The 16,933-nt window shown below is 43.2% G+C and overlaps 2 protein-coding genes across 2 annotated transcripts in view; one reads left to right on the top strand and one right to left on the bottom strand.

Annotated features, from left to right (window-relative positions):
* lamb2l (laminin, beta 2-like) overlaps positions 1 to 10,712 on the top strand; it is a 32,997-nt gene extending 22,285 nt beyond the window's left edge. Inside the window, exons 20-34 of the mRNA XM_061074675.1 lie at positions 200 to 431; positions 514 to 677; positions 856 to 1,080; positions 1,740 to 1,954; positions 2,074 to 2,170; positions 3,017 to 3,389; positions 3,477 to 3,661; positions 4,366 to 4,613; positions 5,277 to 5,492; positions 5,594 to 5,738; positions 5,896 to 6,103; positions 6,732 to 6,873; positions 7,054 to 7,230; positions 7,960 to 8,119; positions 10,240 to 10,712. Of these exons, the coding sequence (XP_060930658.1) occupies positions 200 to 431; positions 514 to 677; positions 856 to 1,080; positions 1,740 to 1,954; positions 2,074 to 2,170; positions 3,017 to 3,389; positions 3,477 to 3,661; positions 4,366 to 4,613; positions 5,277 to 5,492; positions 5,594 to 5,738; positions 5,896 to 6,103; positions 6,732 to 6,873; positions 7,054 to 7,230; positions 7,960 to 8,119; positions 10,240 to 10,376 (2,924 nt within the window). The 3' untranslated portion in view covers positions 10,377 to 10,712. The remainder of the gene's footprint in view (positions 1 to 199; positions 432 to 513; positions 678 to 855; positions 1,081 to 1,739; positions 1,955 to 2,073; positions 2,171 to 3,016; positions 3,390 to 3,476; positions 3,662 to 4,365; positions 4,614 to 5,276; positions 5,493 to 5,593; positions 5,739 to 5,895; positions 6,104 to 6,731; positions 6,874 to 7,053; positions 7,231 to 7,959; positions 8,120 to 10,239) is intronic.
* Positions 10,713 to 11,947: 1,235 nt separating this feature from the next.
* Positions 11,948 to 15,331, bottom strand: asb14b (ankyrin repeat and SOCS box containing 14b). Its single transcript, XM_061075484.1, has 9 exons — positions 15,207 to 15,331; positions 15,081 to 15,133; positions 14,862 to 14,993; positions 14,634 to 14,792; positions 14,293 to 14,538; positions 13,555 to 13,723; positions 12,456 to 12,990; positions 12,217 to 12,370; positions 11,948 to 12,126 (listed from the first exon to the last, which is right to left on the bottom strand). Exons 1-9 carry the CDS (start codon positions 15,329 to 15,331, stop codon positions 11,948 to 11,950), a joined length of 1,752 nt encoding a protein of 583 aa, XP_060931467.1.
* Between the last annotated feature and the right edge of the window lie 1,602 nt (positions 15,332 to 16,933).

Raw genomic sequence — 16,933 nt, 5'->3', positions numbered from 1 at the left:
CAAGAGAGACCTGACTAGAATAAATCACAACTAAATACTAATCGAATCAAGTTCAATTACACTATGTAATTTCAAAAACATCACATAAGTCATATAAATAATTCACCTACATAATTCATTTTATATTTGTTCAAAACACAAATAGTGAATATCAATAGCGAAACAGTGAATAACCCTTTAAATACCTCCCCCTGTCCAGCCTGCGACTGCCACTCTGAGGGTTCATTGAGCCACCAGTGTGACCCAGTTACAGGCCAGTGCCAGTGTAGGCAGGGAGCCACTGGACGGATGTGCTCTGACTGCCAACCAGGCCAGTGGGGCTTCCCCAGCTGCAGCCCCTGTCAGTGCAACGGCCACGCAGACCTCTGTGACCCCAGCACCGGGCAGTGTCGAGACTGCAGGGACTACACGGCTGGACACCTCTGTGAACGGTAAGGTTTTAACACTCAGATCAGATGTCAGACTCTGTTCCTTTGCCCCTGGTGGTAAAATACCTTTCCGCGTTTGCCCTAGTTGTGAGGATGGCTTCTTTGGGAACCCAGTGCTTGGCTCAGGGGAACACTGTCGGCCCTGCCCCTGCCCTGGAAACCCCGGCTCAGATCACTTTAATGGACACTCCTGTCAGGCTGACCACAGCACGAACCAGATCATCTGCAACTGCAAGCAAGGCTACACTGGTAAGCTATGACACTGAGGTGTCTGTGGTTGATCACTTTTTACCAGGCCTGGCAAAATCACTGTGGCTGATTCTGCAGTGAGCTATTCAGAGTTTAACACTCTGCTAATGTTTTACATCGGTGCAAAGAAGTTTTGAACCCAACTGACATGTTCCATATTCTCTGTTTTCTTACCAAGGATCCCGCTGTGACCAGTGTGCCCCTGGTCACTATGGTAATCCAGACCAGCATGGGGGGCAATGCCTTCCCTGCGAGTGTAGCGGCAACATTGAGACCGAGGACTCTGAGTCATGTGACCCCAGGACCGGCCAATGCCTCAAGTGCCTGTACAACACCGACGGCCCCTCCTGTACACACTGTCAACATGGTTACTATGGAAACGCTCTGGCCAAAGACTGCAGACGTGAGTAATGATTGCACATTTGTCTTTGCAAAGTTGTTCTCGATGGCTTAGAAGCTAAAGCTTTGTCTGTGTACTGTTAGATTCCGGCTGTATGCCTAAAAACGTGTGGGTTATAAATGACCAACCTCTCTCTGAGATTTAACTTTATAGAGAAAATTGAGAAGTACATGTATTCAGGGTGGAACTCTTATTAAACTTTGGTCAAGATCGGACTTTGTAGATTTACAATACTTTATGGCAAAGAATCAAAATTCAACACAGCACAAATGATGAAAACTCACAATATTTGCTGAAGGTCAGCAAGGTCTTACAGCTTTTCTGACCTAATTGGAAGTTATATGTTCAACCTGCTCTGAGTATATCCAAGAATAAAAAGAGTCATTTTCAATTGCCACTAGGTGGCACTGTGACTGAGCCTGAATATTATGAAGTAGATACGTTCAGACCAAGACTCTCATCAGTCATGTGATGTTCAGTAGCAATTTGACCATGTACAGCCCTGTTGTAAAGTACATCTTGTTTAATCTAAAAACAACACAGAAATTCAACAGACCTGCTGTTCAACATAAACTAAGAACGTTTAATTTAACATAAGACTGTTATTTTATTTGATCAAATAACAAAGTGTGGAAATTCGACTTTCTTTGTTTTCCTGTCAGGTTGTACCTGTGTGACTGCTGGCACTATGCAGTCTGCCTGCAGTGATGGACAGTGTCACTGTGACCGGCAAACAGGAGCCTGTCCTTGCAGGGACAACGTGGCTGGAAACAACTGTGACCAGTGCGCTCCGAACCATTGGAACTTTGGTCAGGACCGAGGCTGTGAGTCCTGTCACTGTGACCCACAACACGCTCTGGGTGCTCACTGCAACATGGTGAGCAGGTCTAAAATCAAAATGATCAATTGTTCGTATTGTTTTTTATTTTGTATCCATATCTGACTGCATATCATTCTTGATGAAGCTCTCTCTCTTTCTATCTCTGTCTCCTACAGTTCACAGGCCAGTGCCACTGTCGTCCAGGCTTTGGAGGCAAACAGTGCACTGAGTGTGAGCAGTTCCACTGGGGCGACCCTCAGGTACAGTGTCGAGGTAAGTCACCCTGAAACAAATACCATAGAGCATAAAGCACTTGTGAACAGGAATACTCATCATATTAATGCACCATGTTAAAGCCCTATGAGAGAAATTGTGATTTGTGAATATGGGCTATACAAATACAATTTGATTGATTGATTGATTTTAAGCTGGTTATAACAGTGATATTTAGTGACATTACAACAACAGTCCATCAGTCCATCAGTGTATACAAAATCTGCCTGCCATTCCTTTCAGTTCAAGGGGAATTCTGGTATCTTTCATCCTAGGCCTCTGATTAGGATGTGACATGTTTAATTCTGACAGGCTCTGACCCAAGACCCAGAATAACAATTTGAGTGGTGAACAAAAGAGGAGATTTTGTGGACTTTCGCAGTTACCCCATAATATTATATTGTAGCCACTGCTCCAAAGTTGTAAAGCAATTCCAAAGTTTTTATTGTAAGTAACAATAATAGTAATAATAAAATAAAACATTTTAGTATGTAAAAAAACAGTGAAAGCAAATGCATTCAAGTGATCGTTGTGCACATGAATGAAAAGATTCTTTAACGAGGGTTGATAATGTATTACATCATTAAAATGAGATTTAGACTACTCTGTAGTACTAGGTCCTGATTTTCCACTTATATTAATCTAATGCAAGTTAAACAATGATGATGACTAAGATTCAAAGCCAAAGAATCCCACACAGTGTCCATCACTTGAACTCACCTTGTTAACAGACATTTTCAGACTTTAAAAAAGCTCCGAACCCTTCAGAACATATCAGCTACATCTCCGATATGAATACAAATGAAATGTCTTCCTTCGCTTCCTTTCCTGGTTCCTTCCATTCAGAGTGTAACTGTCATCCGCTGGGCTCAGAGATGGCCCAGTGTGACAGAACCACGGGAGCATGCGAGTGCCGGGAGGGAGCGGCGGGGAAGCAGTGCGGCGAGTGCGCTCGAGGCTTCACGAACGCTTTCCCAAAATGTGTCCGGTGTCACCCGTGCTTCCAGCTGTGGGACGATGCGGTGTGCCAGATCAAACGGGACGTGGATCACATCCAGTACACCGTGCAGAAGATCCTGGAGAGCGGGGTCACGCCAGGAGTGAATGACACCCGCATCAAAGAACTGGAAATGAAGCTGAAGCAGGTGCAGGATCTGATCAGTGCGGAGGACAGCGACAGGATCCACCAGCTGATTGGACAGAGCATTGATGACCTCAGGTGCGGATGTCAAACTGTGTTTGGAACTTCACAAATGTCTTCTCAAACAATCTAGTTTATGTAAATACACCACTTTTTATGGTCCAGGGCTGAGATTGCACTGACAGATGGGCGTCTGATGGGCGTCACCCGAGAGCTCAATACAACAGCAGGAGAAGAGGAGGCCCTGAGACGTGCACTGAATGATCTGGAGAGAGAACTCAGGGACATCAACACCACTGTGGCTCACAAACAGCGCGTGCTCGATGACTACCTCACCTCAGGATTTGCAGGTAGCAAACTCAATTAAGTCAATGAAGCTCAACGGCACATGTCTTTGCGTGTTCGTTTATCCTAAATATGAGAAGAGCCGAACTCAGGTTGGTTCAATCAAGTATTTATCAGGAAGCAATGAAAAAGTATGAAAAGTTTACAGCCAAACAATGGGCATCCAACACATTAACTCTTGAGTCGCATCAAACAGCTGGCGTCTGTAACCTTAAATAACAGTAGGTAGAACAGGATTGGTCAAAAAGGAGGCAAAGTCTTCCTTGGTTCTTCCTCGATGGTGCGCAGGCATAGTCCCACCTTTTGGCATTGGAATCCAGGAAGTGACAAGGAGCCACTCTCAATCTCACGCCTCCTCTGATAGTTGCTAGGTCATTTAAGTCTGATAGGTGTGAGACTAAACAACAATGTGACGCACACACATTCTAATTTCAAGATTACACACTAGGAAGGAAAAAGGTTATTATTAATAATTTGTGAAGGCATAATATCTGACCCAAACTGTTCATGCCCCCCCCTCCTATCTTAAATGTTTAGAGTTTTCAGTTCCATCAACATTTTTAGACACACAGACACAGACAAGCTAACATTTTAAATCCCAATACACAACGTCTCATGACAACAAACAAAAGAAGAGTAAATATTTAATGAATAATTCGCTGTCAATCATAAATGTCAAACACCAACTCCTGTTCTTGTCTCATCCCAGATCAGTTTGAGAAAATCAAGAAGTACTATCGACAGTCATTCGAGGCTGAGGAGAAATGCAACGCTTCAGTGTACAGCCCCCCCGGTGCGGTGGAACAGTCCAAAGAAACCCGCGCTCTTACTGAAGACCTGCTGGATGCCAATAAAGACAAGTTCCTCCGCTCTCTGGCTGCTCAGAACAAGTCATTGAACGAGCTGCAGGAGAAGGCTGACAACCTGGATGAGAAGGTTCATCTCCTCAGCCACAAGGTAGACAGAGTTTCTTTTGTTCTTTCGATTGTAACTGACTACAGTACTGATTTGTCCAATTTGTTATGAATATAGTCAGTGTATTTTTATGATGAGACAGCGCTCTTTTTTTCAAATAACTCTTAATTTATTAGAGTTACAGTGACATCTAGTGGCCTTAAGTCATACATAGATGCTAGTGTAGGGTGGTCACGGAAGCAACACTCAATCACACACACAGATACACCTGAGTGGACGGTCTGAAATGAGCTGAAAGTATCCGGTAAACTGAATTAAAGAAAAAAAGAAGATAATCACATGATTTAGCCTTGATTATGGATTTTAGTTTGACACACACTGTCTGCACTGACTTTAAAACTATGGCTAAGCTGTGGTGGATACATTTGCTATCACTAGTCAACGCACTGCGTGTGTGGTTAGTGAACAGGGAGCATGACAAGGTGCGCCGGGTACATCTGAGAACAGGGAAAGATTGGGATGAACTGGATGTATTAGCGGCAGGAATTGTTTTAACCAACCAGACATACTTTTATACTTCAGGTGAGGGCTGATTGCATTGTGGCCCCATAAATCAATGTATTACATTATTATTTTATTTTTATTTTCTTATTGACTGACCTGATGATCTCAAGGTGAGAGATAATGCATTGTTTCTACCTTCAGGTATGTGGTGGTCACAGCAATGACAGCGTAAATGGCAGCTGCTCAGACAGCCAGTGTGGTGGTGCTGGTTGCCGCGACGATCAGGGTAATCGTGTGTGTGGAGGAAACGGATGCAACGGAACGGTGAGCGCCTCCATTGCTGCTCTTAATCAAGCTGGGCTCGCCAGAGACGGTTTGAACGCTGCCAATGAGGAGCTGCAGGGTGTCGCAAAAAAGGTACTGAAACAATTTCAAACATTCTGTAAATCTGCCACGACTTGAAACGATAAAAAAGTATGATTCTTTGTTGACTTGACATCTGGGTTTCCTGTGTCCAGCTCCAGGACATCGCCTCTCTGACGCAAGATGTGAAGAACCAGGCGATGAACACGCTGGAGAAAGCCCGGAAGAAGAAAGACCAGTTTGAAAACAACAACAAGAAGCTCAAAGATTTCATTAAGAAGATCAGAGATTTTCTCACTGGTATGTCGATCATAGTTCAACTGGTAACTCTTCTAAAAGATGGATCTTAAATCAGCTAAACTGAGTTCACCTGCAGGAGGAGAAGTACAGCATGATGTGGTGTTTGAGTGTTTCTGTATTTTGCATCTGCTGACTCTCCTTCCTCCCTGTTGTGCAGAGGAGGGAGCCGATCCAGAGAGCATAGAGAAAGTGGCTCTGCAGGTGTTGGCAATCCAGCTGCCGTTCAACAAGACCACACTGGACAACATGGTCATGAGGATAAAGGACAGCCTGTCCAACCTCACCAACATGGAGGACATTGTCAACCAAACCTCGAAGCACATCAGCAAAGCCAAGGAGCTGCTTGAGGAAGCTCAAAAGGCCAAGTAAGTAATCCTGCTGTTTCTCAAAACAGTGACCACATTCACCATAAACTATGTTTGCTTGCTGATAGAAGAAGCATGTGAAAGAGACGGCAAAAACTAGCAGAACATTTCATTCTTCAGCATCCAACCTCAAAGCAAAAATTTGTCAGATTGTAGTTTATAGTCACACTTTACTGTGAAAAACACTAAACACAGTTTTTCAATTCCACTCAAATATTGCTGCAGTATTCCTGTACAGACTGGAGTAAACAGCTCCTTTTTTATTAAATATGCAGAAAAAAAATAATCACAAAATGAATTTCTTCAATGGCAATAGTGTGAGTCAGAATTTCACTGTGCTCCACCCAGTGACTGCAACACGTAAGTAGGACGCCATGCCAGAAAAAGCAAAATTATTGTATTAACAGAAAAGTGCCATTAAATAACCAATAGGAGTGAGGAGGCCAGGCCAAAAATAACAAAACATGTATAAGACCCAGGCTGTAGGAGGCAGAAACTTCCCCCTGACAACTGGACTACCAAACCTCTAACTCAAAAGGAAACTAACAAACAAAAATGACAATTTGCATTTATCACATGAATGTCTCAATTGCAACCTTTTTCTGTTTTCTCTGGTGACGTTGTGCAGGAAGCGAGCAGAAGGAGTGAAGGACAAAGTCAATAGCACGAAGCAGGCGTTGGAAGTGTCTGAAAAGGCCATCGAGGAAGCAAGGACGGCCCTGGAAGAGGCCAACAATAACCTGAACAGCACGAGGGAGGCGACTGCTGAGGTAAAGCGGGACGCGCCATGAAATTACCTCCATGTGTCAATCTGCAGGTGCACTTCCATCTTTGTCCTTCCGTTGACTCCTGCCTGTAAAGTGCTTAATTTAATTGAGGCTTTTTATTCTTTTCAACATAAAAGAGTACATTCTTTCGAATTGCTTTAGTAATAAGTGCTTTTGTCTCAGGTGGAGGTGAGGCTGGACCAGCTGGATGAGAGGCAAATGGACGTCATGATGCGTTTGAGCAACCTTTCTATGGGGGTTGAAGCTCTGAGGAACAAGACAGAGCAGAACAGACAGATGGCGGAAAATGCCAAAGCCCTGGCTAACAACGCCACTCACATGGCGTCCTCACTGGAGCGGGTAAGCACCGGATATGTTGTGGTTTTATGTTAACCACTATGTATGAAAGGATAGCCTGGGGTGCACAAGCACGTGCTCAAACGTCACTCACAGCAGATCCTGAGTGACAGGGACACAGACTAACAACATCTCAGCAAGAGAGAGAACTGCATTCCTTTTGGATATGCTCACAGCTGCAGCTGAAAACATGAGGCCTGTCAGTCTGCATGGACGGTAAAAACACCAAGTTAGAGATCTCTTGTTATCATGAGACGTGTAACAAACTGAAACTATGGCGGGAGAAATTAGAATCAGGCAGACTGCCACAGTGGAGATAATTAATAGCAAAGACTTAACCAAGATTTATTTAGAATAAATAAGGTGAAAATGTAACAAGATGTGATTGGGAGAGGCGGTGGACTAGTGGCAGAAACTTGGACTATGGGCAGAAAAGGTCTCTGGTTCGTCTCCACGGAGAAACAACAAAAAGACAAACCTGGATTGATCTCTCCAAAAAATCCAAGAGGATTCTCCCAACCCTGTCTAGTGCCCCTGAGCAAGGCAACTTACTCCCCCAACATCTGGTCCCCGGGCGCCGTACATGGCTGCCCACTGCTCTGTGTGTCTGGCACCAGATGGGTTAAAAGCAGAGGTTAAATTTCCCCTTGCATGAGTGTGCTTGTGCATGTCTGTGCATGTGTGTGGGATAAATAAATGTATCTTAATCTTAATCTTAATGTTTCCTCCCAGAACCTCAATCACACAGAGGAGCGGTACCGTGAGCTCCGGATGAAGGTGGACTCTCTTGGTGGTGGAGATTTGAACAGCGTCAACCAGCAGGCGAAGGATATGAAGAAGGAGGCTGACGACCTCTTAAACAAAGCGACTAGCGGGATAAAACAACTCGAGCGTGAGTACATGAAGCTGCTCTCCGTCTTAACAAGCTTTTCATTAGCTAGTGTGGTTTGACTGCGAGATTGCAAACTGCTTTTTAGCTTAATGAAACAGTTCACCTCTTCTCTTCTGTAAATCATTTACTGTAAGAATGTGGTTGTACTTGTCAGATCTTTTGAGTTTGACGGAAGTGTCTTTCCCTGGAAATTGAATCAAATACCTTTACGATGCAGTGATGTTTGGCCGAGCTGAGACACACCTTCCACACACACACACACACACACACACACACACACGCACACACACACACACACACACACACACACACACACACACACACACACACACACACACACACACACACACACACACACACACACACACACACATGCGCCAATTAGCTTGTTACACACTTTTTCACAAAAATGTTGTATGAGGTCGAGGCTTCTTGCCTGTGGAGTTTCCTCAGTATGGTGGACAAGGTGGTGTTTTGGGAGTTTGGTTGCTGCAGCTTTGCAGATTCCCATTCAGTAACAGTTGCTGAACTTTGATTAGATGGTGTCAACTCTGTCACATTTGATGATTTAGAGACGTCTCATACAGGTGACTCTACATCAGCTTTGGCTCTGCAAGGGCCAGGAATACAATTAAGTTTACAACTCAAAAAATCCATTAAAGTATCCCATAAAGAGTGGAACATGTAACCTTCCTCTCATTAGTGAGACTTCCTTAGGCTCTGAGGGGAGGGAGAGTTGAAGACGAAGAGCGGAGGCAGAGATAATGAGTGAGGTGAAAGGGACATATGTCTGCTTGTTTTCTGAAAACAACAGCAAGTTAATATTCTGCTTCAGAAATATAAAAGAATTTTCCAATAAGACGGACACAAGTCAACGCGTGTGTGTGTGTGGGTGTACAGGTGGCTTCAATGTCAATGTGGGCTTCAATCCAGCTCAGGACTGGAATAAGTGAAAGTCTGATACTGACCATCCTCGTGCGGCTCACTACGCAGACGACCGAATGTGGAATGTGGAGTAACTAGTGCACAGATAACCAGAAACCTGCTTACTGTCAGAATCAAGTAGGGATTAATAACCAGGTTATGTTCCCCATCATATCCTGAACAATAACCAGACAGAGAGGACAGTTTGTGCATATATACACCTACACACTGACAGACCATAGAGATGACATGACAAAGAAATTGAGACATGTTGAACTAAGTATCATTTAAAGTATTTTAGTATCATAAGATGATTATGATTGTCATAAGAAGGTTAATCCCCAGAGTGGGCCTGTGGCTCAAAGTAAAGGAATCGGTTTTAAATGGGATATAAAATAAATACATACATAAAAAAGGTTGTAACATTCTTAGTCAACATTGTTGTGTCTGAGAGTGTTCGGGGTCATTCATCAATAAATCAAGTTTGATTTGTATAGCTAATCTTCACAAAGCACAATTTGCCTGCTTGGGTTTAACAAGGTGCGACTTCCTCTGCCCTTAGCCCTCAACAAGAGTGAGGAAAAACTTCTAAAAAGAAAAGTGTAGAAACCTCAGAGAGTCACATTCCTCTCCCAGGACGGACAGGAGTAGAAAGATGCTGAGTGTAGCAGAGCACATCATCAGAATAACACTGTCTAACAGAAATGGAGAGGTGTATCACTGGTTTTATAAATGACAGATGAAGTGAGCACTAATGACGATTGCAATAATAGAGGTATATGTGAGGAGGCATATTGTATATCTAAACAGCAGTCTAGTTGTAGTAATAATCCACTATCAACTGCCACCATGATCCTGATCCACTGATTTGATGAAGGACAGTTGTATTTGTTGTGGAGGCTCCGGCTGCTCTGCGTCTCACTGCTTCTCAGGTTGTCGCCTAAACCACTGTCTGACTTTCGCGTGATTCCTGTGTTTCTGTTTTTTATTCTTTCTACCTCAATATTTTTTATTTTATTCTATTGTATTGTATTTTATTGTATTCAAATATACCGGCTGCTATGACGACTTAATTTCCCTTTGGGGATGAATAAAGTTATCTATCTATCTATCTATCTAAATGAACTCTAAAGTTTCACAGCTGCAGAGTCCCCTCCTGCTGCCGCCCACGTTGACCCCTGTGTCCCTCTCTGCAGGACTGGAGAAAAAGTTAAAGAATAACAAGCAGCGGATGGAGAGGCAGGGCGTGGAGCTGGACGAGCTGAAGGAAAACGCCACCGTGGTGCGGGACCAGATCCGGGACCAGGTGCAGAAGTACTCGACCTGTGTGTGAGGTGGTCCCGCTCGCCCGCTGCCTGTTCACCGTTTGCTGCTGGGGTCCAGAGGACAGAAAACTAGAACGCTGCTCTGGCTCCTCCATGTTTTCACTGCTACTGTAACTTTTACACTTTTAGCCGTCAAGTGTTATATCACAGAAACTTCCTCTGTCCATGTACTGTACCACTGTTTGACCTAGATGTCAACACCACCCTGTGTGGTGTTTGTGTCTTTAAGCTATCTCAACAAGTGGATCACTTTTGTTTCATTTTATACACCATGATAATTGATGTCATATATAATAATACAATATATATCAGAGTATGTTATTAGAAAACTGTTATTTGACCAAAAGTGCTTTTAGGATTTTGTGTGTTTTGCTGTAATTTGACCACATGGTGGTAGTTTGCTATTTACACTGACATTCCTATTAAGAAATATATAGAAACAGATTGATTTTGAAAATTAAATGTTGTGTTTATTTTTATCACTAAAAGAAACTCAATTATATACCTATAAAATATTCTTATAAGCAAAATGAGGTATGACTCGCAATGATGCAGACAAATAAATTTGATACATTTTATGTAAATTCATGACATGCGTCCTGTGTGTGTGTGTGTGTGTGTGTGTGTGTGTGTGTGTGTTTGTGTGTGCTCGCGTCATAAAGTGCATATGTGTTTTCAAACCCAAGGTATGAGTTGGATGTGTATACATATGATTTCATTTCTAAATTGTTTTAGCTTTATTTTTCAGACTAAAGGCACAGTCACACATATGTGAATGTGAGGCAATTACTGCCGGTCAAAGTTCACCAAAGTAGAATTCCTTCCAAAGCTACCGGAAGCATTTGCTTTATGTCAACTCATCGGCTAATGCTGAGTAGATGAATGAATTTTCATTTTTCAGTGAACCATCTGTTTTAACTTTAATTCATAATCACAAGCGGGTGCTGCCAACTTAGCTAGGCTGACAAAGAATCTGCACCACCCAGCTGTGGAGATGGATACTGCATTAACTTAGAGAAATCTGATGGACATTGGATTTTGTCCATGATACGTAGGTGAAACTTTTTGACATCAGAAAGAACAAACAGAAGGAACCCTTGAAGGTTTGTTGAAGCAATTACCACTATTGTAATACCGCATACTACCACCAGGTAGAGACAAAGAGGCAGAACAGCCTTCTTTCTTCCACCTCACATGATAAGAAAAAGACACCGTTTTATGTATTTTTCATGACTTTATAAACATTTTGATTGGATGCATGCTTTTTTTATATGATTAATTAACAAAATATATTTTCAGCAATTTTTTGTATTCACATTCTAAATTAGATTTAATTACACGAAGACCCTGAGTTTAAAATAAGTATAATTACGGTGATGGTAATAATATCCTTATGTCACAACATATTAAATAAATATTAAAACAAAGAATTGAATTGTCACTGTATATAACAGTAGTATATAGTTTTCCCCCCAATAATATTGCAAAGTATTAAGTCCATAAAACACAACAACAAAGCAGACGTTGACTGTCTTCGTCCCTCTGTCTCTGAGAGCTGTAAATCAGTGTGTGTGTGTTTTCACATGGGATTCCCCATGCTGCCCCTGCTGTACACATCAAACTCCTTGTAGCGGACGTAATCTTTCAGACTGGGAGGAAGAGGAAGGTAGTTGATGAAGGCCGGTTCTCTCAGACGCAAGCGGTTGAGATGCTCCCTTATCCGCAGCCGACACAGGTGCTTCAGGCTCCGAGTGTTTTCTGAGCATAGACAAAATAAATCATCAACAATTTACTTTTGCTGCCAGGTTAAAAATAAATGGTCCGAAGACGGTTCACGGCAGCTCTTACTTTGAAGGTGGCAGATCTCCGGCCACTGTTTCTGCTCCTCCAACGTGTCCTTCAGTTTGGTGCAGAAGGTCACGTGGTCGGTGTAGTCGAGCATGATGCGCACCACCTGAGCAGAAAGGTGCTTCAGCCACGACACGGTTATCACCTCACAGAACTGAAAGGCACAAAGAGACACGGTGTGAAAGAAAGTCTTCACCTCCACTTCTCCTCCTGTGTCTCTCGGAGCAGCTTCGTCTCACCACCATGTCTTTGATGACGGAAGTCGTCCAGGGGGCGTAGTCGTGGGAGCTGTCTCCATAGGGACAGTCAAAGCAGCGTTTGACATCATACCCATGGTTCAGGATCATTCTCAGCATGACCTCGTCTTTCAGGGCGTACTGCAGAGCCGAGGGGAAGTGAGTGGTGTTGATGCGGGAGTAGTAGTTCACATTGGCCCCAAACTTCAGCAGCGTGTTGATCAGCTCATAGTTGCCCTGTCTCAGAGCCACCTGCAAACAGTGGATAGGGTCCTGGTTCACCATGGCCCCGGCCTCTAGCAGCAGGCGGGTGCACTGAAGGTCATTGTTGGACACCGCGAAGAAGAGGGCCGACCTACGATCGTCCTCGTAGTTGCTTCGCACCCTCGAGTGCAGCATGAAGTTTGGGTCGTATGCAGCTTTGAGCAGAATCTCCACGCAATGGGGATAACCCCCGGCAGCGGCCGAGTGGAGAGGACTCATCCCGCTTTCCCTCACAGCGTCCAGTGTAGTCACTGGGATGAGGTGCTCCAGTGCCCTGTGAGAGAGGAGAGCACGTTAGATAACACACACTCTGTTTGAAAAGATGCTGAAACTTTTCAGACACGAACTGCAGAGGTAGTCAGCAGAATTTGGTTCAGACCATCTCCGGAGTTTGCCTTTTACACGTGAACAACGCAGAAGGAGATTCTCACAACAGGGGTGAGGGGGGTGGGGGGGGGGGTCTGGCGGACAGTGGCAGGATGTAATGTATGAATTCTGCGGTAGAGATCATTTGTTTTTGTTTATCGACTCTTTTTACCATTCGCCCCTAACTTTGCCATTTTTGTGTCTTTAATGTGTGTCGCACCACTCTTTAAGGTGGACATATTTCTATTATTTTTCGTTTTGTTGTATCTTTGCATCTGTCGCGTGTTAGAAACTTCATCAATGCTGTGGATTCTGAGGAGGATCTCCTGCTGTGCTCTCACATCGTCGCCTGTGGACATTGGACGTTTAACTAGTCGCCCGCAGAATGTCCTCAGAGAGTCCGGCGGCTCTCACTAGACATTTGCAATCGGCGGTCAGTGCGAGTGTGAAAGCAGCTACAGCTTCTCCTCACAGGCGGTGTCCGTGGTAGGCCACGCGGTGAATTGGCAGGTGGCCGCTGTAAAGAGGTCGGTTGGGATCGGCTCCGTTGTCCAGCAGTAAGGAGATGACGTCGGGGTTTCCTGACGACGCTGCAACAAATAAAATAGTTCCCGAGTCAGATTCACTCCACACATGGGCTCCTGCAGGACAAACATAGGAGGAAAAGAATGGATTTAATTTGCTGAAAAGAGGAGAATTAATATATTTGACAACATTTATCCACAGATTTATGACTTTTGAAATATATTGTGCAAAGCTTAAATAAGCCAAAATGCAAATTGTGTTTGAACCCTTTACTTTTCCACCATAAATTGTCAGAGCAACTCAAATTGTGATGAAAGAGAGATACAGAAAAATATTTTCCACTGATAACACTATTTCAGAAAATACCTCCATTATAACAACTGTCATCGCTGCTCCCTTCATCTTTTGTAAAAATACTTAACCTTCTCCTAACCTTTGATACAACTCTTCCTCTATGTTACACACCGTCTTTTATTATGAATGTTGTTAATGTAATATGTTGATATGTTTTGATACAAACAACATCTGTTGCACTTCTGTCCGTCCTGGGAGAGGAATCCTCACATGTGGCTCTCTGAGGTTTCTACATTATTCCTGTTATTCTTGTTGAGGAGTGAGGACAGAGGACGTCGCACCTTGTTAAACCCTACAATAAAAATTGTCATTTGTGAATTTGGGCTTTGACCTTTCTGTAACAGGCCCTCCACCACGTTCAAATGTCCATTCTGTGCAGCCAGAGCCAGCGGCGTCTTCTTTCTGACGTCGTATGCGTTTGGGTCGGCACCGGACTCCAGGAGCAGGTAGACAAAGTTCTCCAGGCCTAAAAAAGCACATTCATGTAGAGCGGTCCTGTTGAGCGGTCCTGTCTGGTCCACTGTGGCTCTGTAGCGGAGCAGCAGAGTGGCCAGGTCGTACTGGTCATTAAGGATAGCTGCAAAATTATTGAGATGAAGAGAAAAATAAAAAATTGTTATCTTGTGTAAAATGAGATGCATTTTGCGTTCAGATGAATGAGCCGTCAGATACCTGCAACGAGAGGAGAATCCTGATCGTCGTTCTGCAGATCCGGGCTACAGCCGTTCTGCAGCAGGAATGTGGCGTTCTCTCTGATTCCATGGACCACGGCTAGAAACAGCGGCGTCTCACCCTTCAGAGAGCGACATTGGGCAGCCCCCGGGGCTGAGGCTGGAACACCACTCTAATCAATAGGCAGAATTTAACAAAAAGATGTTTTTTTTGTTTTAACTTAACTACCTGAGAAAATAATCTCTAGTATCCTTTTATTGAGCTGCACTGCAGCCTCATGCAGAGGGATCCATCCTCGCTCATCCACTCTGGACAGAGTCTCTGGCTGCTCTGCCAGTCTGTTCAGTGCATCTTCATCACCTGCACATTAGAGACACAATATAATAATCAATGATTTGATGAGATAAATAATCTGTTTTAGCTTAGCTTAAAAATACAACATTTTACCCTCCTTGATCGCTTTGAAAATCCCATCAGGATCCTTACTGGGTTTCAGATCCCTGCCAAATAACAAGAATTTAAATTAACAATGAACAGAAACAGACGTTTAACACTGTGCGGTTAGAGATTTACCTCGGATTCAATCCTTTGAGTTTCCTATACTGAACCAGACTTTGTTCAATTATATACTGTGTTGCCTCATCTTCATCAAAGTCATCATCTGATTGACAAACATCGTCCTCTGTCTTTGTGGTCATCTGAAATGCACAAGGAGTTCCTCTGGAGAGATAAAGTAAAGACCAACGTTAAACCGGACACCTGAGAACAATTGATTGTTGACAGGGAGAAATAAACATCAGCATAGTGCAGCTGAATTGGGAATATCTTACATAAAATGTTAAATCAGGTAGGTAGGTAGGTAGGAAGGTAGAAAGGTAGGTAGCTAGTAAGGTAGAAAGGTAAGTAAGGTAGGTAAGTAGGTAGGTAGGTAGGAAAGTAGGAAGGTAGGTAGGCAGGTAGGTAGGTAGGTAGGTAGGTAGGTAGGTAGGTAGGAAGGTAGAAAGGTAGGTAGGTAGGTAGGTAGGTAGGCAGGTAGGTAGGTAGGTAGGTAGGTAGGTAGGTAGGTAGGCAGGTAGGTAGGCAGGCAGGTAGGTAGGTAGGTAGGAAGGTAGAAAGGTAGGTAGGTAGGTAGGTAGGTAGGTAGGTAGGTAGGTAGGTAGGTAGGTAGGTAGGTAGGTAGGTAGGTAGGTAGGTAGGTAGGTAGGCAGGCAGGCAGGCAGGTAGGTAGGTAGGTAGGAAGGTAGAAAGGTAGGTAGGTAGGTAGGTAGGTACATAAAACACACATACAAGAGAAGCACTTAAGAATTATGGAGGTAAAGTAAAACGCTTTGCAAATAGTATACAAAGTGTCAATTATCATATACAAAAGATTATTAACTTATAATTATATAGAAAAAAACCTAAACTCTAATGAGGAAAACTTTGTGCATGGGGTGTTATATATATATCCAGAAACAAAGATTATGACGTGGAATTGAGATTAACAACATGACACAGTAATTCGACAGCTACAAGTCAGCAGCTAAATCTATACTGCAACAGCATGGCCTTCCAGCTCCACTATACACACTCTAGTTTTAATAATAATACAAATATAAACTTGAATTTGTATAGCCCCTTTCTAGAGACGTGTCACTATAGGGACAAATAAAAAGAAAAGAAAATAATAAATGCAATGTTTCTGTTTGTTACCTTCAGTCAAAACGTAGTCCTTCTGCTCCAGTGGACGTATCTTTCACCAGTGTGGTTCCTCGGTGTCCACACATACTGGAGCTATTTATATCTCCTCCACTATAAATACCAGATCATGGGGTCTCTGCTGCCACCACCAACTTGGACCCACTGCTAACTACCACCAATCAGCAGGTAAACACATTTACTCAGAGCAAGGAAGAAAGGCAAATATTTAAAAAAATAAAACACTTGGCCAGACTCCTGAGAAAAAAAATCTAGCTTTTTTTTATAGTTGTTTCAGATGCTATTCGGTGCCTCAAATAGTTTTATAATTTTATATTCAATATTGATCCTGAGATTGCTTTTGTTAACAAATGCACACATTTGTATAATAAAGTCCCAGAAGCGCGGAGGCTAGTAGTATTAATAGTATCATTACATCTATAAACATCACTCTAACTATTTTTATTACGAGAACCAGTCTTGAACCTAACCACCTTTCCTCTCTCTCCAGTTAAAAGGGAAGTGATTTCTTGTTGTTGGAACGTTTGGCTTTATCCATATTTTCTGGATCTTACTATGTAAAGTGCCTGGAGAAGATTTGTAATAAGGATTTGGCACCATGC

Source organism: Limanda limanda, chromosome 7, assembly GCF_963576545.1.
Source record: "Limanda limanda chromosome 7, fLimLim1.1, whole genome shotgun sequence".
NCBI lineage: Eukaryota > Metazoa > Chordata > Actinopteri > Pleuronectiformes > Pleuronectidae > Limanda > Limanda limanda.
The sequence above is the reverse complement of the archived record's forward strand: the minus strand, read 5'-3'. Positions and strand labels throughout refer to the sequence as shown.

What these genes read in the sequence shown, in the direction of transcription:
- asb14b (XM_061075484.1), bottom strand. Translation starts at nt 15,331, where the DNA reads ATGACCACAAAGACAGAGGACGATGTTTGTCAATCAGATGATGACTTT. An exon ending in ACTAGAGATTATTTTCTCAG is followed by an intron (nt 14,793 to 14,861) that starts GTAGTTAAGTTA and finishes GTGGTGTTCCAG; the next exon opens with CCTCAGCCCCGGGGGCTGCC. An exon ending in GGATTCTCCTCTCGTTGCAG is followed by an intron (nt 14,539 to 14,633) that starts GTATCTGACGGC and finishes ATAATTTTGCAG; the next exon opens with CTATCCTTAATGACCAGTAC.